This window comes from Halichoerus grypus, chromosome 6 (assembly GCF_964656455.1).
Source record: "Halichoerus grypus chromosome 6, mHalGry1.hap1.1, whole genome shotgun sequence".
NCBI classification, from domain to species: domain Eukaryota; kingdom Metazoa; phylum Chordata; class Mammalia; order Carnivora; family Phocidae; genus Halichoerus; species Halichoerus grypus.
In genome coordinates, this window is record NC_135717.1 from 5436045 (window position 1) to 5459226 (window position 23182).

At 45.6% G+C, this 23182-nt stretch overlaps 1 protein-coding gene, 1 long non-coding RNA gene and 1 pseudogene across 6 annotated transcripts in view; 1 reads left to right on the plus strand and 2 right to left on the minus strand.

The window, feature by feature from the left end:
- The window catches only part of BAIAP2L1 (BAR/IMD domain containing adaptor protein 2 like 1), a 104816-nt gene extending 85833 nt beyond the window's left edge, over window positions 1–18983 (minus strand). Inside the window, exons 1-2 of one of the 5 annotated variants that reach the window (XM_078074325.1) lie at window positions 18778–18983; window positions 8126–8187 (exon numbers count right to left, since the gene is read on the minus strand). Coding sequence is in view for 1 of the 5 variants with exons in the window: in XM_078074323.1 (XP_077930449.1) it covers window positions 6427–6477 (51 nt within the window). In the remaining 4 variants the exon portion in view is untranslated. Of the gene's footprint in view, window positions 1–6426; window positions 6763–8125; window positions 8188–18777 lie in introns of those variants that run through there. The other 4 variants (XM_078074323.1, XM_078074324.1, XM_078074322.1 and 1 more) reach the window with 4 other exon arrangements.
- LOC144382206 (uncharacterized) lies at window positions 5792–7319 on the plus strand. The gene is made up of 2 exons (XR_013448677.1): window positions 5792–5854; window positions 6970–7319. It is a non-coding gene; the product is annotated as an uncharacterized LOC144382206 (long non-coding RNA).
- Window positions 12704–13763, minus strand: LOC118529022 (small ribosomal subunit protein eS17 pseudogene; annotated as a pseudogene).
- Window positions 18984–23182: the final 4199 nt, after the last annotated feature.

The following is a 23182-nucleotide window of genomic DNA, read 5'->3' on the forward strand; positions in this document are numbered from 1 at the left end:
ATACGGGTTTTACTAAAAAACAAAAACCCCTGTATAGGTTATAAAAAAGGAAGTGGCTTTAAATGACCTACTTAATTGGTTGGGGCTCAGGAAAGGTGCATTCTCACACAATCAGATTAAGCATAACTTGGGGCATGTTTTCCAGAGGGCATTTTGCAACGGGCAGCAAATATGCTTTAAATTGTACCTACCCTTTGACCCACAACTCCCTTCTGGGCATTGAGCTTAGGGAAAACATCCCGATTTGTGCAAAGCTTTACCTACAATGATGTTTGCTACAGTGCTTTAATAGCGAAGTGCTGGCAACGATCTTGTGTCCAGTAAAAGGGGACCGGATCAATAAACTGTTGATAAAGAACGGAGTACTGTGGAGTCAGCAAGCTGATGAGGCACAGGATACTGACTGACACAGAGATGGACTAAAAACTATCAGGAAGTAAGAGTTAATAGTGTTCTCTCTGGGTTGTCAGATCCAGGTGACTTTTACTTTCACTGTGAATATTCACAGAAATTCTGGAAATTTCCTAGTATCAGAAAAATAGTTTAAAAACAGTTTAAAAAATCTTCTGAGATTAAAACCAACACACACACACATAAAAGAATAAACTATGAATGTGGTAAATGCTGAGAAGTAGGATCTGGGGGATTTGTTCTCAAGCATGTACAATCTAAGTGGGGGAAAAGACCCAAATTAAAACTGTCATTTCCTTCACAAAGTACTACTCTTGAAACCTCTTAATTTAACTGTAACTCACTGAAATTATTTTAAAAACTAGTCTATTGTGCCTATAACGTAAAGCAGGTACATTTTCAAGAAAAGTCATGGAAAAAGAAAGGGCAGTGAACAAGAAAATTCAATTCACCATAACTTTGCACCCCCTCTCCCAGCATTCCGGTTTATTAAAACATGGCTCATCTATGCCCTCAAACCCCCTTATGCAATAAAACCTTCTGATGTGTTCAACTCTGACAGTTTTAGAGTCTACTAAACTTAAATTTATGTTTTACTCTACTGAATACGACAGCTGTCTGGCCTCTCTCATACCCGTGTTCCCTAGGTCCTAGGTTCTACTTTCTGACAGGAAGTTTCCCCTAGGGAGTCAGGCTTCTGCTGCGGTTGCAGACATCCAACCAGCAAACCTGGGGAAAACAGTTTTGTTTTGAATTTAAAAATTTTATTTGCATACACCCACCAGGGTGGCCAAAATGAAAAGGAAAGAAAATATCAACTGTTGCCAAGGATGAGCTACTGAACTCTGGTACAACCACTTTGGAAAACTGCTTGGCAGTTTCTGCCAAAGCTAAATACTCACTTTATAACCCAGCAATTCCACTCCCATGTACATACCAAGAGAAATGGGGGCCTATGCCCATCAGACATGTACTAGAATGTTCATAGCAGCACTACTCACAGTATCCTGGAGTAGTCTGAAAACAATCTGAAAGTCCCTCAAGAGAATAGATAAATCGCGATGTATTTGCACAGTGCAATACTACATAGTAGTAAGAATGAGCTACAATTACTCTGACGGGAATATCTTACAAACACACTGGGTGAAAGATGGCAAATGAAATGGGCCAAACTAATCAGTGCTTAGAAGTTAAGGAGAGTAGTTATCTTGGAGGGAACACAGTGACTGGAAGGAGGCACAAAAGGGACTTCGGGGAGGCTGGTCATGGTCTGCATCTTGATCTGGGTGCTAGTTATATATACGTGTTCAGTTTGTTCATGATTTTGTGAGCTATATACACCTTTCAATATGTTTATCATGGTTCAATAAAAAGTTTAAGAAATAAATATATTTGCAAATGTCAACAGATAAGTTCAATTAATGTTTGTGTAGCTTTTATAATAATTTTTACTTTTGAACTGCAGAATAAATAGCTGTGTGGAATGCTGATAAAAACAAAAATCCAATTTGTTGAAATTCCATGCACATTAGGTTTCCCCTGCAGGTCTGCCTGTGGCTCATTACAACAGAAGTGCCAGGCAAGAATTAATGCCCAAGACTGGAATAATGTCACAAATGTAAACTCAAAAGGAACCTGAGACTTGTGAATCATGTCACCTGGCCAAGTGGTCCCAGCCTCCCAAGCTTCATAATAAAGGACACTGCTCTGTCTACATAGCAATGTTATCATAATTCTAAGACCTCTTTCCAATCAGGAAAAAATGTTATGACAGAAAAAGACAACCATTGTTCGCCTTTGTATTTTCATTTTACCAGACAAAAAGCTACAATACTGGGCTGTTCAGTTTAATATTTGATACCTGGCAACTCTTTCTGTTGCTACCTGGCACCTGATTCTTACTGTCCCTTTTTATAGTCATCATGGAGCCAAGAGCAAGTTGTCTGGGCTTCTGCAAATCCCATTGTATCTTCAGCATACCTGAAGAAAGTAGAATTATGGGAACAGATGAAGATATCAAATAGTGTACACAGCTACAGCAATAAACACACAAGGCAACTGAAACCTTCACGAGCTAGACCTGTATACCACAGTCCACACTGGAAGCCATCTAGGCAGGGACTTTCACTTCCACATCCCCAATTAAACCCAAGTCCAGAAAATATAAAACCATTAAACAAAACCTAGTACACATGCCGAGATGCTTGTTTGACCCGATAAAAGGACAAAAGTACCTCATTTTTTTGTTAAACAAATTTTTTTCAAAACAAAGATAAACAAAATGGCAGAAAATTCTGGTGATATCTTAGATCACCAAATTATGAAAAGGCATTTGATTTGTCCATTTGTTGACCGCTAGAAACAACTACTATACAAAAAGGAGAGGAATGGAGGCTGGCAGGGTAAATGGCAGGAGGACACAGCTCCCTCCTAGACTTTTGGGCATAGGTTTCTCAACAGTAAACAAAATCCACATCCACCTGGAGGGCTGATGTATACTTAGAATGAAACAAATGCTCTATGAAAAGTGTTAAGGGAGGCAGGGGAGCCTAGCACAGGTATTCACTAAATAAATAAGTGTTCATATAATCAACAAACTCGCACACCTACTACCGGCCAGTAACTGTTCAGAATATAACAAAGCCAAGCTCCTCTCCTTTGGGCGCTCACATTCTAGTTGGAGAGGGATGAGAGATAAACGAGTATGTTATATAGAATATCCTAAGGTACTAAGCACTATGTGGGAAAGGTAGAGTTAGTGGGATTGGGAGATGGATGGCAATTTTAAACAATTTTAAAGAGTTGTTTGAGCAGGTGACATTTAAACAAAGATTTACGTGCCCCTTTCCCCCTCCTTTTAAAGTGACATTTTCCCCCTTCACTGCTGCTTACTTAGCAAGAGTAATGTAGGTATAGGATGGATGACATCATACCCATCCCTCAACTTCCTAAGACTTTAGCAGTTCTAACTTCTAGGAAGGTTGTGGTTACTCTTAATTAAGGGTTTTTTTGAACTGTACTTCTTCCTCGTACCACTAAAGCATGTACTCATCAGAAAACCATGCAAAAATCACAAGCAAGCACTGAGGGCAAATTATGGGCATACTATGTAGAGACGGGGAGGGATCTTTGGCTGAACTCTAATTAGCAACAATAACATTACGTGACATTTTGGGGCTTATTACCATACCATTTGTTTGTGAAGCCATAAAACACACATCCTCCTGGGATTCAGCATGGGTCTCCAGTAATCATTTGTCTAAGCACACATTTTAGAGAGCTCAGCAAGTGCGTAAATACTGAAAGATATTTGATACGGCATTACAGAGAATTACACTAGTTTATAATCCCCCACTTTTCCCAGAGAATTTATTCATTTCAAAGTTGGAGAAATTTGAGTATTAAAAAAAAAAATCTAAAATCCATACTAGCAAGTCATTAAATCTCATTTCCAGGTGCTTTTGTCAACGCACCTGGTTAGGTTATGTTTCTATTAGTAAAACACTGTAGGTTGTTAGGTAACATAAAGGAAATCTTTTTTTTTTTTTTTAAGATTTATTTATTTATTTATTTGACAGAGAGACACAGCGAGAGAGGGAACACAAGCAGGGGGAGTGGGAGAGGGAGAAGCAGGCTTCCCGCTGAGCAGGGAGCCCGATGCGGGGCTCAATCCCAGGACCCTGGGATCATGACCTGAGCCGAAGGCAGACGCTTAACGACTGAGCCACCCAGGCACCCCAGAAAATCTCTTTTTAAAAAAAATCCTAGATTCAGTCAGTTAAACGTCCAACTCTTGATTTATGCTTAGGTCATGATCTCAGGGTCATGAGATTGAGCCCCTTATCCTGGCTCTGTGCTGGGCATGGAGTCTGCTTAAGATTCTCTCTCTCCCTCTTTTCCTCCAACCTCCTCCCTCCTCTCTCAAAATAAAATGAAACAAATTAATAAAATAACTAGATTCATCACACTATGAGATTTTTACCATATTAAGCTTAAATTGTTTTCAGCTTTGGTTGTCAGGGGTGGGGGTGGGGAAGAACTCAATGAGGAGGTGGTGAAGGTTTTCAGGCTTTCAATCAGACCTGTGAATGTAAAATTTCACTATGCATTTCCATCACAGCCAAAGCATGAGCCAGCAGTATTCACTTCATAGGCTATATATAAACTTGCTGTCTGGAGCTGTAAATTCTTTTACCACCATTCAACATAAAAAAAAAACACAATCCCAAAACATTAATGAAAAAAATGGTGATTAAAGTCACAAGCAACAAACATTTGTGAGCTTTTAATATGTTTTAAGACACCTGGGAATGGAAAGTAGTGACTAGTCTCTGATGTTCAGATTATAACTTTGCGAAGTATTAAAATGATTTACATGGCCTAATGTCCATAAGTACGTATAACCCAAACTGTGAAATCTACGCTTTCTGCATCCTGCCCCAGTCCTTTGGGGTCGGCACCTGTGGCGCCATAATTCACTTGAGTACAGCCCCTCCACTGAGTCATTGCTAAAGTAACAGGAAGAAGTGGGAGAAAAAGCAGACTTACTTCAGAGCATCTGACTGCTTGTCTCAAATTGATCTATCATCCCAGATTGGAAAGATACATGTGCCTGTCTTCTTGGAGGCAACTTAGGCGCTCACGTGTTTTTGTGCGCCACTAGATACTTAGACTGCCTGAAATCTGCAGTGATCTGCATTCCTCAATTGCATACAGTTTCTCCTTAACGGACAGTCATCAGAGCAGCTCCAATTCCCTAAGTCTAAGTGTTTTATTTACACGCTGCCAACACCTCACACCGCCTGGACCACCGTCTTCAGGATCATTTAAGTATTAACAATCTCAATACAAATGTCAAACTTTAACATTCAAATTTCTGGGATTTCTAAAAATTGCCCTCTATTAAGACAATACAGTTACTGAGACCAAAAATGCTGTGTCAACTGGGTCTACCATATCTATTCTATCCAAAAAGTATAATTCACGTTACCTATTCGTGTATCCGGATGAAGGGAATCAATATTTTGAACCCAAAGGATAGATTACGAACGTATTTTCATGCTCTTCTTTATTCTTATCCTACAACAGTCAATAAACCCCTCTGATTTCAGGAATTCACTCAGACCTTGTGCATCTAGAAACCCAATTTTAGGGTTTAAAAAAAAAAAAAAAATCTGTACAAGTGACCAAACTGGGGGCCTTAAAATCGGCTACAAGTGAATTTGGAGAACCTGCGCTCAATGAGCCTAAGCCGAATTAAAACAAAAGTTGTTCTGTAGTCTATTAATAGCAGATGATTAAGCACGTATCTTATTTCAACTGGAATTCATCTACAAGGACTCAAACTTACTCAACTGGCCCCTAATCCTAAATCTGTGTCTGCTACTGGAAAAACGCTTTCACAAGAAATGCGAGAGAGGTGACCGTGAACGCCTTCCTGGAGGTGAGCTCCGTCTCCTCGGAACCTCGCCGAGCACCCGGCGCGTCCCGGCGGAGGGGCTCGGAGCGCGGCGCGCGGCAGGGTCCCCGAGGGCGGGAGCGGCCGCCGGGAGCCCGCGGCGCCCCCCAGAGGCGCCCCCCGCGCGGCGCTCGCCCCCGTCCCCGCGCGCAGCAACGCGGCGCTGCTCTCGCGTCCCGGGCAGCTCTGGCGCAGCGGCCACGCCGGCGCGACCCCGAGGAGCAGCCGGGCAGGAGGACGCGGCCCCCGGGGACGGGACAGACCCCACCCCCGCCGCCCTCCCGGCACGTAGGGCTGTGAAATGCGGGGCCAGCAGGGCGTCTCCGGCGCCAGGAGGGGCGCCGGGGAGGCTGTTCCCGCTTAAAGTCCCCTCCTCGCCCCGACCCTCCCCGGCGACGACCGCGAGCCGCCGCGGGGCCTCCCCGCTTCGCCCGCGCCGGACTCCGAGCCCCTGTCCTCCGTGGGTCTCGGGCCCCCCCGCACTCCCGGCCGCGCCCCGCCCCCGGGCCTCCCGCCCTCAAAGCCCCGAGGTCCCGGGCCGTGCCGGGCTCGCTCACCCGGTAGGTGTTCTCCGTGAGCCGGTTCACCTCCTCCGGCCCCCGCGACATGGCTGCAGCCGCCCGGCGGGCGAACGCGGGAGGACGCGGCCGGGCCTCGTGGCCGCCCGACCGTGGGCGGCGGGAGCGCCGGGGTGCGGCTGAAAGGCCCTCGAGGGTCGGCTGCTCCCACAGCCGTCGGCCCCGAAGTGCCGGCGCGCTCCTCCGCCGCCAAAACGTCAAAACTTGTAGCGCCGCGCTGCCGCAGCCGCCGCCCGTGAGGAACTGAGGAGACGCGGCCTGACGCGTCCGGGCGCGCGGGGCTGGCTGGGCGGGCGGGGCGGCCCCACCTGAGGCGCGCGGGGTGGGCGGGGCCGGGGTGGGCGGGGCGGCCCCACCTGTGGCGGCCGAGTGGGCGGGGCCGAGAGGCAGGGGCGGACGGGGAGGAGACGGGTCCCAGCCGGGGTGGGCGGGGCGGAGGCGAGCTGGGCCGAGTGGGCGGGGCGTCCCCACCTGCGGCGCCCGAGGCGGGGCAGCCACCCCCTGCCCTTTTGCTGCCGTCAGAGAGCTCCCGGTGACGCCGCGACCCGGATCCCGCGAGGCGTCGGTACCTCGCGATGCTGTTCTACTTGGACAGAGCCCGCACGGGGGGCGGTGAGGCCCCGAGACCCACGCTTTCCGCGGGCGCCCCTCCGTGCTGCTTTTGCGGACTGCGGGAAGAGAGAGCCGCGTCCCCCAGTTGTATCGATTTCCCTACTTGACTCCCGTCCTGTGCACCCCACTCGCTGACTCCAAAGATCTGAGGGATCCCAGGGCATGGACTCTCGAGGATGGAGGAAGGGGCTGCCACCTGTAGTTTTGGACGCTCCCAGCGTATTAGAAAGTTAATAAATGCCAAGATCTGGTTGCAGAAACGGCTGAACGTTTTTAAACTTTACGTTAAGAACGACCTTTAAGCCATACAGCAATACAGCTGTGCTATTCACGAGATCGTTACTAGATTTAGAAAACCATGGTGAGCCGAGGTGTTGCGGAGGTAACTCTTCCTTTCAGCTCTCAGTGTGAGCAGGTGCGTGGGTCCTGATGCTCCCTGTTCTGTCTCCACCCCAGCCCCAGTCCAGACCCCGAGGATCGGGAACACGCTTCTCCCGGCAGGAACCACGACTTAATATCTGAGACATCCTCCCAATAAGGAGGTCTTATTCTAGTTTTTAAAAAACTTCCATTTGGGTGCAGTTGCATCTTAGTACGAGCTGTTAGGATATGAGGCTTCTAAACCACTCTTGTGATAAAGTTCAATTGGAAATGTACACAAAGAAGGCACTGTGTGGCCCAGATGGGAACACCAAGAGAATGAGATGTGGCTGGACTTAGAACAGAAAAAACCACTTGGGCTCTGGGACAATGTTATCAGGTTTTGCAAGTTTTAAAACATCAGGCTTGGGGACCAACAGATAATGTGTTCTTGGATGTTGGGGGAAATCGTACATCAGCCCTGGGTTTCAAGCAGTGGAAGCAGCTGCCTCCTTCCTTAACAGATTTCTAGCATTTGACTCCTAAGATTTGCCAAATGGGTTCCATTTGCTATATTGAGATGAACTCATGACCTTACAATTACCACCAATATGTATGAGGCTCTTCAAGTATGTCTGCTGGTTTTCATTTAAGCTTGAAAATCCCTGCCTTAACTTTGCAAGTCACCTTTTGTCTTAGCACTAACCTCTGTGCCTCCTGACGAATGGGGTCATTTCACTCTCTGCTGCAAGCCAGTCAACCGAGGAGCTGGAAAGAGAGCAGAGGCTTAACCTTTAACACCCCACCGCTCAGCAGTGTAGTTCAGAGTCAGAAAAGACAGAGATTTACAAGCAATCATAAAACTAGCAAGTTTGGCTCAGATGGCTTGATTTGAGTGCCAAGGTTGAAATTTGATCAAAGGACCAGGTTCATAACTGTTTGCAAATCGACAAACAGATATTCGGTCATATTTAAACTCTCTTTTGTGGAAAATAATTTCCTGGTTAGGATCATCCTGCTCCTTTAGAAGTCTTTGAGAATGGTCAGTTCTTGGGCCACACGGATATTAAGAGTAGTGCCGTTCGGCTCCCAGCTCAGTAGTTGGCATGTAGACGCCTGGTAAGTGTTTGTTGAACAAAAAGAAAAAGTGAGTATTGATTATCTGCTCTGTGCCAGGCACTCTGCTGGGGGTGGGGGTGGGGCAGGGATCGGTGTAGGAGTGCAAAGTGAACTGGCCTTGACCCAAGCCTTTAATACATGTGCAAGAAGTAGAATTCAAGGAGGAGCATAATGGAAGCTGTACACTTAAGGCAGAGTCAAACGTACTGTAGGTGTAAAAAGGTGGGAGCGGCCCCCCCGGGTGGCTCAGTCAGTTAAGCGTCGAGCTCTTGATTTCGGCTTGGGTCATGATCTTGGGATCGTGAAATTGAGCCTCGTGACAGGCTCTGCGCTCAGTGCAGAGTCTGCTCGGGATTCTCTCTCTCCCTCTCCCCCTGCTCATGCTCTATAAAGAAATCAATTGATCAATAAACAAACAAACAAACAAACAAAAAAATGTGGGAGACCTCTCAAGAGGCCATTTGTATTAGGCTCTTCAAGTACGCTTGTTGGTTTCATGCAAACTTGAAACTAAAGCTGAAGTTGCACTAAGACTTGACGATGCTCAGGGCAAGGAAAGTGAAATTCGTAGAAAGGAATGAGGGGAGAAGCAGGAGAAGGTGAGGAGCAGTCACTTGGTGCAACAGTTTCCCCCAGGTGAGAAAGTACTCCTGCAGGCCTCCCCCTATCCAGAACACAGCCGGAAGGAGAGCCGGCCCGGCCTCCCTGGAAATCAGCACCACACCTCCCCAGGGGCAGGCACCTAAGGTTTCTTCTTTTAACTCCTGCCCGAGTTGAAATAATCAAAATCCTGTTTATGTGAACAAGACTTGTAAGAAGCAATTGCAGATGACAACATCATTAAGACTTTGAAAGCCGCAGTCCGAACAGGCCCTTGTTTTGAGGTTTTACCTTCTGAAGTTACCGTGCTGCCAGATGAGGGGCTCTCAGCCTGGATGGGTGCTCTGGGATGTCCACGACAATTCCCTATGTTTTGTGACAAAAGAGGTCTCCGTTGATATGATAGTAGTTTGGGGCAGATTCCCATATAAAATACCAAGAGGGAGGATGGGGCTTTAAGTGTTCTCATTCTGCAAAAGCAAACGTGGACTGAAGACTCATTAGCCATTCTGGAACTCTCTCCCAGTCCAAGCTGCATTAGCTTCTCCAGCGCACCAAGTTCACTGCTGCTATAGAGTTTCTCACCAGCTGTTCCCTCAGCCTAGAATGTGCGCCGCCCCCCCCACAGCATTTTCCCATGATTTGGATTTCAGCCTAGACATAGCCTCAGAGAGGCCCTTCCTTCACCACTCGACCTGAAGATGTTATTTTAGGTCCTCTCTATCATGGCATGCAATTTTCATTCTATGTAGGCTTGCTATGGTAGGCTGGAAAATGGACCCCCAAGGATTTCCAAGTCCAAGCACTGGAACTGTGAGTGTTAATTTATATGGCAAAGAGACTCTGCGAATGGGATCAAAAATTTTGAGAGGAGGGGATTATCTTGGACTATCTGAATGGATTGGATGTAATTAATCATAAAGGGCCGTATAAGAGGGACAGAGGAGAAGATGTGACGATAGAGCCGTGATGAACTTCGAAGGTGGATAAAGAGGCCACAAGCTGAGGAATACAGGACCAGGCCACTAAGAGCTGGAAAGGCAAGTGCACAGAGCCTCCCGAAGGAACTACCCCTGCAGACACCTTGATTTCAGCCCCATGAGATTCATTTCAGACTTCTGCCCCAGAACTGTAAAAGAATAAATGCGTGTTGTTTTAAGCCACTAAATGTGTAGTGATTTGTTTCTGTAGCAATGGGAAACTAATACACTAGCTCATCTTTTCCTTGTTCATTTCTTTATTGATAGACTCTTTCTACCCGTTTCTCCCAATAGAATGCAAATGTCACCAGGGCAGGCGTGACTCCTGTCTGGGGCACTGCAGGTGGCTCGGTGTCTCGCACCAGTAGTAGGTGCTCAAGAACTGTTAAGAAGATACATTTATGAGTTGGTCAAGATGCTCTTCATTTCACAAAAAAAGCAGCTACATCAAGGGTTTACTTTTCCAGCTTTCAAAAAACAATAAAATAGACTGTGGAACAGATGGTGGGTCTGAAGTCCTTGACAGGAATATACAGATATCAGTTTCAATTCAACAAATACCAAAGGGTAACAAAACATAGGCATAAACAGATTTTGAAGAAAAGTCCTGAACTTTCTACAGTGTGCAGTGCGTTGCAGAGTTGACACCCAGTCACTGTTACATGAATACCCTGAGAATGTTAGCGCTCAAAAAAGGGTAAATACTCATCTATTTACAAAGACACTGAATTATGTCCATAAAGTATAGTGACTTATTAATATCTGGTATAAGTCCTCCTGAGAATTAAATGCAAAATGTATCAATATACTGTAAGTACTATAGGACCATGAAGCATTCAATGGGTTCCGTAAGACACACGTGAAAACCAATTTTGTCATTTTAATGGTGTTTGAACTACTTCTGCTTTTCAACTTTGTTCAGTTTTTTTCAACTTTGTTCAACTTTGTTGAAGAAAGCTCAAATCTTAATCCATCTCCTCTGTCGTTCATGAATTACTAACACGTACTGTGGAAATGTTATTTTGTTATTTTCTAGAATGGACGTGTTATTCAGCAACACTTTATTAGTTGTTGTCTCTTGTGTCAAAGAACACTTAAGCTTGTAACAAAATCGGAACTGGAGATTTGAAAGGGCTCTCACTACAGACTGATAGTTTATCTGGGCACAGAAATCATATTTCTCTTTTACATTTTTCACATCTTTATCTTTCTGTGCTGCATTCTGGATAATTTCTTCAGAATTACCCTCTGAATCACTCTTTCTTTGGCCGTGTCAAATTCCGATGTAATTAATCTGTCCACTGAGCTTTAAATTTTAACATTTTTTATTTCTATAATTCTATTTGGTTCTTTTTCAACTATAACTGTTAAAAAAACAGCTTTATTGAGATGTAATTCACATACCCTACGATGTACCTATTTAAAGTGTACAAATTAATGGTTTTTAGGTTATTCATGAAGTTGTACAATCAATTTTAGAACATTTCATCACCCCAAACAGAAATCCTGTAACCATTAACAGTTACTCCCCATTTTCCTTCAAACCCTCTCCCCTAGTGTTACACAACCACTAAAGCTACTTTCTATCTCTGTAGATTTGCCTACTCTGAACATTTCATACAAATGGAATCATAATATGTGGCCTTTTGTGATTGGTTTCTTTCATCTAGTATAGTGTTTTCAAGATTCATCCATGTTATAGTATGTATCAGTATTTAATTCCTTTTAATCGCTGAAAAATATTCCATTGTATACACTCTTGTTTGTCCATTCATCCACTGATGGACATTTGGATTGTTTCTACTTTTTGGCTTTTGTGAATAATACTGCTGTGAACATTTGTGTATAAGTTTTCATGTTTTCTTAGGTACATATCTAAGAGTGGATTTGCTGGGTCACTCTATGCTAGATGTTTTTGAGAACTGCCAAATGGTTTTTCAAAGTGGCTGCATCATTTTACATTTCTACCAGCAATGTATGAGGGTTCCGATTTTCCCACATCTTTGTCAACTTTTGTTTTTGTCTGATTATTATTATTATAGCTATCCTACTGGGTATGAATTGGTAGCTTGTGGTTCAGATTTGCATTCTCTAATGGCTAATGATATTGAGCATCTTCTTTTTTAAAGATTTCTTTATCTGAGAGAGATGGAGATAGAAAGTGCGTGTGAAGGGCGGGGGGTGCGGGGGGAGGAGGGCAGAGGGAGAGAATCCCCAAGCAAACTACCTGCTGAGCACAGAGTCCTACTTGGGGCCCATCCCCACAACCCATGAGATCACAACCTGAGCTGAAACCAAGAGTCGATGCTCAACTGACTGAGCCACCCAGATGCCCCTACCTACACTTCTTTTGTTCAATTTATTCCTAAGTATTTTTTGATGCTCTTATAAATAGAACTGTGTTCTTATTTTCATTTTCCAATTGTCCATTGAGAGGGTACAGAAATATAATTGATTTTTGTATATTTATCTGGTAACCTCATTATCAGATTGAGGAAATTCCCTTCTATTCCTTGTTTGTCAAGTGTTGTTATCTTGAAAGCATGAGATTTTGTCAAATGCTTTTTCTATGTCTATTGAGATGATCATGGGTTATTTGGTCCTTTGTTCTGTTGATTTGGTGTATTACAATGCTTAAACTTCTGTATTTTGAATCAGCCTTTCATTCCTGGGATAAATTCCACTTAGTCATGATGTATAAGCCTTTTTATTATCGGTGGATTCAGTTTGCTAGTATTTTGTTGATGACTCTCACATCTATATCATAAAGAACATTGATGTGTTGTTTTCTTGTGATGTCTTTGACAACTGGGCAATAACTGACCCTATAGAAGGAATTGGGAAGTGTTCCCTCATCTTCTATTTTTGGAAGAGTTTATGAAGAATTGGTATTTATCTTTCTTTGAATGTTTAGTAGCATTTGCCAGGGAGGCCAACTAGGTCTGAACTTTGTTTTGTGGGAAGTTTTAAAATTGCTAATCTAATCTCTTTTTATAGGATCTTCCAGTTTCTTTTTTGAATGTTATTTCCTTGTGGTTTCTATTCCTTCATCTCTGTAATCATTTACAATATTATTTTATAGTCTCTCCCAGATAGTTCTGTGTAGTTTGTTTACTTGTTTTATTTTGTCTGGTTTGGTTATTTATCATTTCATTTAGCCACGATTGTGTTTGCTGATTCTCTATCATGGTAAATCACAACATTTCCTTACCTGTTTTGGGAATTTGTCGTTGTTGTTGTTCAAGGTTCCACATGGTGTTTTGGAATTCATCCCAACAGTAGGCTGAGTGACCTGCAGTTTGGACAGACTGACAAAGCCCAAGAATTTCAACATTTCCTTAGTGTCAGGATCGACTTCAATGATTTCCTGATCCAGGGTGGAGATCTGAGCAACATAATCATCTCTCCTTTCTCTCTCCTCCTCCTGCAGATCGATGGAGATACCACTCACTGGGCTCCTCTCAATCCATTTCATCAGATGTATGACATAGCCTGTGATCTTGCTGAGGGGCTTCTTGCCGGGAATAACAGTGATCTCCTTACACATGAGCTTGTTGGTGTGGGAGTCATTGTCTAGGCACATGCAGTACTTCTCGGTGGTGACCAGGCTGCCTTCTTCATGGTTTTGGTGTGAACGCAGCCCATGTTGGCGGGCCTGGTAATTATTATGAAGTCATCTTTAGTGGTGATCCACTTTGTGTACAAAAACCTCCTGTGGCCTGGGTTATAAAGCGTTCCTCCAGAAAAGCTTTGCATGTGTTCCTGAAGGGCACTCCAAAAAGATCACCAAGGGTGGGGCGCCTGGGTGGCTCAGTTGGTTAAGCATCTGACTCTTGATCTCAGCTCAGGTCTTGATCTCAGGGCCCTACTTCAGAAAAAAAAGAAGAAGAAGAAGACTACGAAGGAAGAGTATAAAATTCAGACTTTGCACCTGCCCCATGTCACAGGCTTGGTGGGTTAATTTCTCTTCGGATGGTATTTTTTTTTCTACTAAACACCCCAATGAAGCCAAATTCCTCTGTCCTCCCCCTACCCCAAAAGTACTTTCTATTGCCACTCTTACTGGCATGCAGTCTCCTGAGGGTCCCACCGGTGTGAGTGGGTCTTAGTGTCTACTCTCCATCTTGCACAGGTCACAAGTCCTTATACAAGTGGAACTTAAAACATTCGAAACTCTGACCATTTGGGCCCATCTCCAACTCCAGCACTCCCAACCCCACCCCCAACGGCCACCATATCATCTGTCCCGGGGGCTTGTTTTGCTTCCCTTTGTGTTTTTGGCATCTGGTGTTTCCTTTTTTCTTCCCCCCAAACTCAGCTGTGTGTTAAAATATTTTTGTTACATTTTATATGTAATTTCGAGTATTTATAGCTGGGGGAATTCTGGGTTGTACAGTCTGCCAGAAGCGTGAAAGGGCCTTTGTAGCCTCCATTTGAAACTGCTTATGGTGTGATAAGCACGGGGCTAGGAGGCCGAGGATCACGTTCCGGTTTGCCTCGATCAGGATGCAGGACCAGGCACGGCATTTCCCACTTCTTGGTCTCAGTTTTTGTTCACCTCTGAAATAGGGTGGTTGGTCTTCAAGTTCCTCTCAGTTCTAAAATTCTCGGATTTTTTTTTTTTAAAAACTTCTGTCCACAGCACTTATTCTGAAGTCATATTCTCTAGGTGCAGTTTGGCCTCTCTGAGGAGAGGCTGTTTGCCAGAGGCCACGATAACCTGAATTCTTTACTTTTCCAAGGGCAGAAAGGGAGAGACACTTGTCTGTTGTCCTGAAAATCCCTCAGTGATTTGGCTTCATGGGGGAAATGGCTGCATTTGCAGAAATGGATCTGCCTGGCCTGTCTTCATTTGCCTTGTCTTTTATTTTTTCCATGGGAAAACATCAGCAGAGAAAGTTCCAGACTTTCTTTTCCTGAGCAGCTTCGTTTTCTGTACTTAGCAAATGCCAAACATCGACCACATCTGCAAATTTCCTCTTTGTAAGACTTAAATTCTTGCACCGAGTGCCCAATACTTTATCTTGATAGACAAGCGCAGTAAGTTCTGGAACAATTTTACCTTGAGCTGGGTTTTTTTTTTTTTTTTTCTTCTTGGAGGACAGACTTGATGAAAGGCACTCTGAAGTGCTTTTACAGAAATCTATGGAGCCAGAGAGACGATGCTCACGTCCTTCCCTGAGGCTGCTGTCCCAGCCGAGAAGCTGGAAGGATACCCGGATTGTCGAGCAATTCCCCAAAGTGAACAGCAGGGGGTGCTGAGAGGGTGGAATGCAATTGAATATTCTTTTCCACCAGGACAATTTGTCTTTCAACACTTTAATTCTCTTTCCGAGACAGCAAAGGCTTGTCTCTGATGAACATTTTTTTCTGCACCTCCTCCTTATTATGCACCCATGTTTCTGTCCATGCACCTGCCAGGTGCCACCTCACCGCAAGGGTCCCTTCAAGCTTCAATGCCCCCTGGCATTTCCAGTGAATTTGTTTCTAGAACAGCTCAGACCATCTGTAACCTTTCTCTCTATCATTGTCCCCCTGCTCTGACTCCGAATTTTCATGGATCTGTGAGAGCGATAAATGAAGAGGGAAATGCAATCGTGTCACTAAACGGGGAAATATTAGCCCCGAGGATCTTGAAATTCAGCATAAAACGAAAATTTCCATTAGGCAAATGCGTGCAATTATAAATAATTAAGCAAAAACCTTGACTAGTAATTTACGTGTTTCTCCAAAAAATGTCCCTCACGTTGACATTGACCAAGAAGCAAAAGAAGGCTGAAGAATCAATGGAAACTCTGCTGAGTCCAAAAGGCAGATTTTGCCACTTAAGCCAGTTTGTAATGTCCCATTAGTATCCGATCGCTATAAAACTTTAAGCATGCGTTTGGCTATGATGTCAGGCAGGACTCTGGGCCCAGAAGTAGGAGTCACAAATTCATGGCGGAAAGAGCTTCACCATTTTAATGCTCTCAAAGGATGCGCTCACCAATTAAAAGCATGCACCCTATGCGTTATTTGTTGTTTTGAGAGATCTTTAAAGTCTGCAGTTGCTATAGCCTTGGTAAAGGAACAAGCAGGCATATGATGTCAGATACTCAATGCCCCTTTTCTATTATAGGGTCTGGAGAGGAAGAAACTTGAATTTTTGGTCTCCTTTGCAATTAGGAATGACAAAATAGACACCGTCCTCACCAAAGAGACAAAGTAAATAAACAAAGGTCTGCTGAGAAGGTAAAAAGCAAAGTAGTTAGGGTTCGTTCAGGCAATTGCTTGCTTGACCCCCTAATAACTTCCTAGAAAGCAGATGGTCATGTCCATGAAAGAGGTGGACGCCATCTTGTGAGCTCCAAGCAGCAACAAGACTGGTGTCAAAGAATTGAGATTGATGTGTGGAAAGAGAGAGAATGGGACCCCGTCAGCAAGTGAGCACTGAGTTTTCTGTTCTTTGCAGCTGAAAGCATTCCTAAGTGACATATATTGTAATTAAAATTTGGGAAAATTTGTGATTGTGTTGATGTCAACATATACAAAACATGATGAATCTTCAGATGAAAAATCCAAAAAGTGAGAATGCACTTTTTGAAACGTTTAATACATTTAAATGTCTTCATTTCGGGGATGACCATATTTTGGAGATAAAATGAAAAGATCTATGGACTGCCACATAAGAATATGATTATGGAGACCAGAGCGGGGAATGTTATTAAAATTGGGACGCTCCTGGAAAATCCTAGAAAATTGTCTTAAGAGTTTATATCCTTAAGCCACTTTTTAAAAGCACTTTTATTTTACTTTAATCAGAGAACGTAATTTTACGCCCACTTTCCAAGAAATAGGTTTCTGAATCATTTTTCAAAGTTGGCAAATAAAAGCCTTGTAGAGATAAATCATCCACTTTGCTTTTGAGTCAGTCACTGTTCCCACAAAACAACAACAGTGACAATATCCCCAGAGGACACAAAAAGGAAAGTATTCATGCATTATTATTAGCTAAAAGAGATGGATCCATCTCTTGGCTTATAATTGAGCTCATAATTCTTGGAAGATTTCCCCTGATCAGTGGCTTTCTTCCAAACACGAAAAGAGATGAGATTTTTGGCACAAAGTGTCATTCGAAGCTCCTTGGGGGGTAAAACGTTTGGATCTTTGATATTAAGCAGGCAGAGTATCTGGGGGTCTGCATTTCCTCCCATTCTGATTGAGCTAGCCGTTGGGTTACTGAGTCGGCTCTGGTGTGTAGACTCAGGGCCTCTTCCTCCGTGTAGGGACAGCAGGGGGATGGAGGGGTAGTATTTGTGCCTTGGGGCGTTCCCAGACCGTTGTAAGCCTCACATTGGCATTGGAGTAGCTCTGGGCTCCTGGGGCCTGTCCCCATTGCCACGTGCTGACTCGGGTCTCCTGCTGCCATTGGAACGGGCTAGAGTGTGACGACAGTGTCCCCGGCGTGGTGGGAAGGTTAGTTTCTAGTCTCAGTGATAACGGCCCCTGTGTGACTTGGAGCCAGTCACGCCGTGTCCCTGGACCTGTGTGTCCTAATCAATAGGAGTGGGGGTAGACAGTATTCCAGATGACTCTGAGGGTGGTTGAGGGGTCATGCTTTCCTTAGCGGCCCTTCTCCAGAATTGCAGCTACCTGGCCAGGCTCCGCATCGGAAGCGGCTACATAGACCAGGGCAGTCGCCCTGCTCTGGGGCTACTGGCCAGGGGGAGGCCCGGGAGGGCTAGAGCTGCCTTAGCGGAGGCTGAGAGGTCACGGGTCCCTATTCTGAGGCTGTAGCCTGCCCACCCGCCCCCTACGCAGCTGCCTTTGATCTCCAGATCGTTCCATGTCACTGTCAACAGATTGCAGCTCACCCTGAGATCAGCTGGCCTGCTTTTCACCCCCACCTCAGGCTCCAAGCTTGGTTGTAAAGTCACAGGGAATTTCCACACCGCTCATGGGCAGATGCATCTCAAGGTTTGCTATTATTATTATTACTTTTTGAAGGGTGAACACTTTCTAACTTGACGTTTTGACTTTTAGCAGTAGCGACAGTAGAGAAGGGGACCAGCCACAGACGGCCGGGTGCCCAGGCTGAAATTATGCCGGGCTCCCCCGTGGCTCCCGAGCTACTCTTCTTTCTTTTATTTTTTTTTTAAAGATTATTTATTTATTTATTTGCCAGAGAGAGAGAGAGAGAGAGCACAAGCAGGGGGAGCAGCAGAGGGACAGGGAGAAGCAGGCTCACCGAGCAGGGAGCCCAACAGGGGGCTCGATCCCAGGACCCCGGGACCATGACCTGAGCCGAAGGCAGATGCTTAACGACTGAGCCAAACGGGCGCCCAGCTCCCCCAGCCACTCTTGGCAGAAAACCCCTTTGGAGGAAGTGGGACAGGCTGCTGGAATTTGCGCCCACACCCCAACCTCTGATCTCAGCTCCCTGATTCTTTCCAACCCGGTTTGGCCCACCTTCTGTGGCAGCCCTCGCCCCCCCACCCCCCACCCCCTCTGCCTTTTGAAATCGTCGCTTCCGGCCTGGTTCTGCTGCCTGGGCTGCCAGGCGGTAAGCAAACCCTCCTGCGTCTTGTTTGCTGTGTGTCTTTGGGCAAGACACTTGACCCCACTGAGGCTTTCCCCGCCATTTGAGAAATGGGAATGAGATACTGGGAGCTTTACGTACGTGGCATTGACGGAGGCTGCGCAGGCTGCTGAGACCCCCTTCACTGACGTTTCTGACGTCAGACGCTACGTCTCCTCTGTAGGGTCTCACTCCAGTTTAGTTCCCCAGCGACTGGGGCCCTCCTGGGAGCCAGATTCTTGCCTGTTCGGGTGGGTCAAGGCATGACTCACCTTGACCAGCAGCTCACCCTTGAGTCACATCGATCAGGAAGCCCGGATGGATGTGACGTCATGAGTAAACACAGACAGATGAGGTGGCAGCTCTGTTTGCCTTGGAGATAAATGCCCCCACCCTGGCTGGGCCTCTGTGCAGAGGGTGAAGGACGCCGAGCCCGTAAGTGTTAATTCTATGCCATGACGTGTCTGTGGAGGCACCGAGGATCTCAGGATGGAGAAAAGTCCTCAGGGTCATCCTGTCACTTTGCTACAGTAAAGCATTTACTTCCAGTAAAGCGTTAGTTTGTTGTTGTCGTTTTCAAAGTCCAACCAGAGAGGCTCCTGATATTCTGCTTCTGTCTCAGCAAAAGATGGTGGGCCCCTTGCGGGCAGGCTCAGCCCCTAGCTCCATGCCTGCTTCCATCACTGAAGACAGAATTTAAATCAATCTCCTTCCCTGTCTAAAGGAAGAGTCCCCATTGGGACTGGAATTTGCCATTTCCTTCAGGGTCACGTAATTCTTGGTTATGGGGTGCCACTGGTCCCCAGGCTCTGGCTCAGCCTGGTCAACTGGCTGGTGCGGCAGGGGCCTTTCATCCTTTGGGGGCTCCCCTAAGACCAGGCTGATGAGGCACAGGATCCGTAACATGCCCCGTGAGCCCTACCAGAGCCTGAGATGGCTAGAAAGATCGGGAAAACCCATCCTTTCTATATTTGAGCATTTGCTATTTTGTTCATCATGCATCTTTTTTTGCACTCGACTTTCTAGAACATGGCACGAAGATAACTTGACTACGGAATCGTTTGGCATTCCCTTAAGTTTTGTGCTGGGTCCATTTCCTCCCTCACTTCACGTGCCCAGTGTTGTGTCTGTGAACCAGAGAGATACGGACGGACAGAAGGATTGCCCCAGGCAGTCCAGCCCTGCGGTTCCGCTCTCCCCTTCAGGGAAGGCCTGTCTTGCTCTAAAGTTTGCACAGACTTGGAGCCCCTTAAACCTTCCTGAGTGCCAGGGGCGGCCTGGGATCCAGGAGGGCCAAGGGCGGGCCGGCTGCCCGGAGTGCCCGCCGTGTCCACTAGATGGCGCGCTGGCTGCGCGGGTGAGCGCCGCACGGCCGTCCCGTCCGCTTCCCCGCTTGCCACGGTGGAGAGCACCTGCTCTGTTGATCTCCACTGCAAGCCCAACGCGGAGGTGAGGATACTGAGGCAGGGAGGCGAAGTGACTCACCCGCTAGCCGTTAGTCCCTGATTACTATCAGCCATGGGTTCTGGCATTCTACCCGACATGCCCGAACTTCCCCTCTCCCTGGATCAAGTAGCTCTTGATCTGTTTTAGAGGCATCTTTTGACAACCTGGTGAAAGCTCTAGGGACCCTCCTTGGAAAATGTTTGAAAGTAATTTCATAGGCTTCAAGAAGAGCGCAGAAGGGCGCCTGGGTGGCTCAGTTGGTTAAGCGACTGCCTTCGGCTCAGGTCACGGTCCTGGAGTCCTGGGATCGAGTCCCACATCGGGCTCCCGGCTCAGCAGGCAGCCTGCTTCTCCCTCTGACCCTCTCCCCCCTCATGCTGTTTCTCTCTCTCTCAAATAAATAAATAAATAAAATCTTAAAAAAAAAAGAGCGCAGAAATAGATTAAGAACTTCTTTCCTACATGTTTGCAGTGTATGCGTCTGATTTGGGGCTTATCGTTAATTCCTAATTTTTGGTTCCCGATACGAATCTAACCATGGATGCCACCCATTCATTCAAGAGCACCTACTATGCGCCAGGCACTGTCCTAGGTGCCTTTATGGAGCTTCCGTTCTAGAGGGGGAGGGGACATGGTAAACGTTGACCAAATTGTACTAGCCGTTGGTGTCATTCTCTCAACAGTTCCAGTTCTCCCTGTCCTAGGTAGCAGGATTTTACTCCCTGGCCTTCTTAGGGTTGAGTGAAACCATGTGGCCAGTCCTGGCCAATTAATGGTGAGAAGTGACGTGTTATTCTGGGCCAGAACTTTTAATGGCAGGTGTGAGACCCTTCGGAGTGTTCCTTCTGCCCCCTGACATGGCAACCAGAAACATTTCACACTGAGGCTGCGCAGTCAGCCCAGATCCCCGAGACATGCAGCATGAGTGAGAAATCAACATTCGTTTTCCTAAGTCACTGAGACTTTGGGGGTGTTTCTTGCCACGGCATGACCTGGCCTATTCTGATACAACGATGAAAAAAAAAGGGAAATAATATAATTACATAGATTGCCAGAAGGAGATCAGAGCCCCGGGGAAAAGAAGAAATTGGGTAGGATAAGTGTGGAAGGGTGGGGGGGTAGATGGAAGGGCAAACAAGGTGGGCTTCACTGAGAAAGTGGTCTTGGAGAAGGAAGCACGCCGTGCAGGTGTCCGCAGAGAAGAGTATCCCAGGCAGGGGAACGATCAGAACAAAGGCTGCAGGCATGTCCGATGGTTGATGTGACTGAGACGGGCTTTGGGGAGAGGTCAGGGAAGTAACAGAGCATCATCACATGGGGCCTTGGGGTCATGTAAGGATGTTGCCATGTTCTCTGAGTGAAAGGGGAGCCATCGTAGGGGTGTGAGCTCACATACAACATGATGCGATTCACATTTTCAAAGGATCAGTCCAGCCTCTGGGCTGAGACCAGACAGTGAGTGGGGGTGGGGCAGGATGGAAGCGGGGAGGCCCAGTAAGAGGCTACTGTGTATTGTAGGTGAACATTATTGGTGGCTCATGAGCGGTGGTGCCAGCAGAGGTGATGAGAGGAGGTCCGATGGTCAGATCCTGGATGTAGTTTGAAGATGGAACCAGGAGATTTCCTGATAGATTGGATGAGGAATGGGACGGATTCAGGGTTTTTGGCATCATCAGATAGGAAGATGGGATTGCCATCAGCTAAGGGTGGGGGAGGTTGCAGAGGGAGGAGGTTTTGAGGGGAAGAGGAGGAGTTTGGCCACATTAAGTTTAAAATGTCCATTAGACCCCCAAGCGAGGATACGTGGGGAGCATGGAATATATGAGCCCGGAGCTGGGAGAATAGAAACTTGAGAATAGTTGATGGAAAGATGGTATCAACAGTTTAAGGTTTTAAAACATTTTGGCTGGTTATAAAGAGAAACTTTTAAGTGCAGCATTTTATACACACACGGGGCTGATTCTAAGGATTTTAGGTGAGAATTATGGAAGACGAGGGTAGCTTACCTTTGATGGTGTCAGAGGAGTTTTGTTCTCTTTTAGGAATGTCAAGGGCATGATCCATTACATCATGCAATGTTCCCTCCACCCCTTCATCTTCTTCTTTTGAAAAATTTTTAAAGATTTTATTCATCAGAGAGAGAGAGAGTGTGTGCAAGCACACAAGCAGGGGAAGCGGCAGGCAGAGGGAGAAGCAGGTTCCCTGCAGAGCAAGGAGCCTCGTGTGGGACTCGATCGCAGGACCCTGGGATCATGACCTGAGCCGAAAGCAGACGCTTAACTGGTTGAGCCACCCAGGCGCCCTCCTTCGTCTTTTTCTAAATCCTGGGAAAAGCTCTCCTTTCCCTGAGGAAATGAATATGCTTCTTCTTTCCCCAAAATGAAAATCATGAAAAGAGTGTGTGTCTCTTTTCTCGTTAGCTGCCAGGGAGCTCAGAGTCAAATTAGAAACTCAACTGTAATACATTAACCACTTGGGCCTGTAGGGTCTGCATATTTGCGTTTTTACTTTCCCCCACCTTGACTTCCTACTTTTAATTCCCAGTCTTAGTTTTAAAGTTTTTACTTTATCAAACCTGTTCTTGCTAGAATTGTCTCACATCTCTATGGAATGAGGGGGAGTGTAAAAAAACAAACAAAAAAAAGAAGTAAGCATAATTGAATAAATTTGCTTTTTAATAACAATACAACTCATTTATAAGTAAAAAAGATATTGGAAGTTTGTCTCTAAAGTAATTTTCTATGTGCAGAGTTGTATATTCCAGCTGACTTTCATTATAAAATTGAAAACGTGTTCCTTAAGGAAAAAGAATGCTAGTCCCGAAATGTTATAAGAATCACTTTAAAATTGCAGCAAATAGATAAATTCACATATTTTAAAGCACATAAACAAGTCATTGCAAGATTCTGAGAATAACATGCAAAAGAGGTCAAAATACAAAATGCAAAAGAACTAGAGTTGTTTTTGTTTTAGTCCAGTGGTTTAAAAGTTGCAGGGGAAGGATGTGAGTTTTCCTAACAGGACACACTGTTCAATGACACTGCACAGCCCGTGCTTTCTG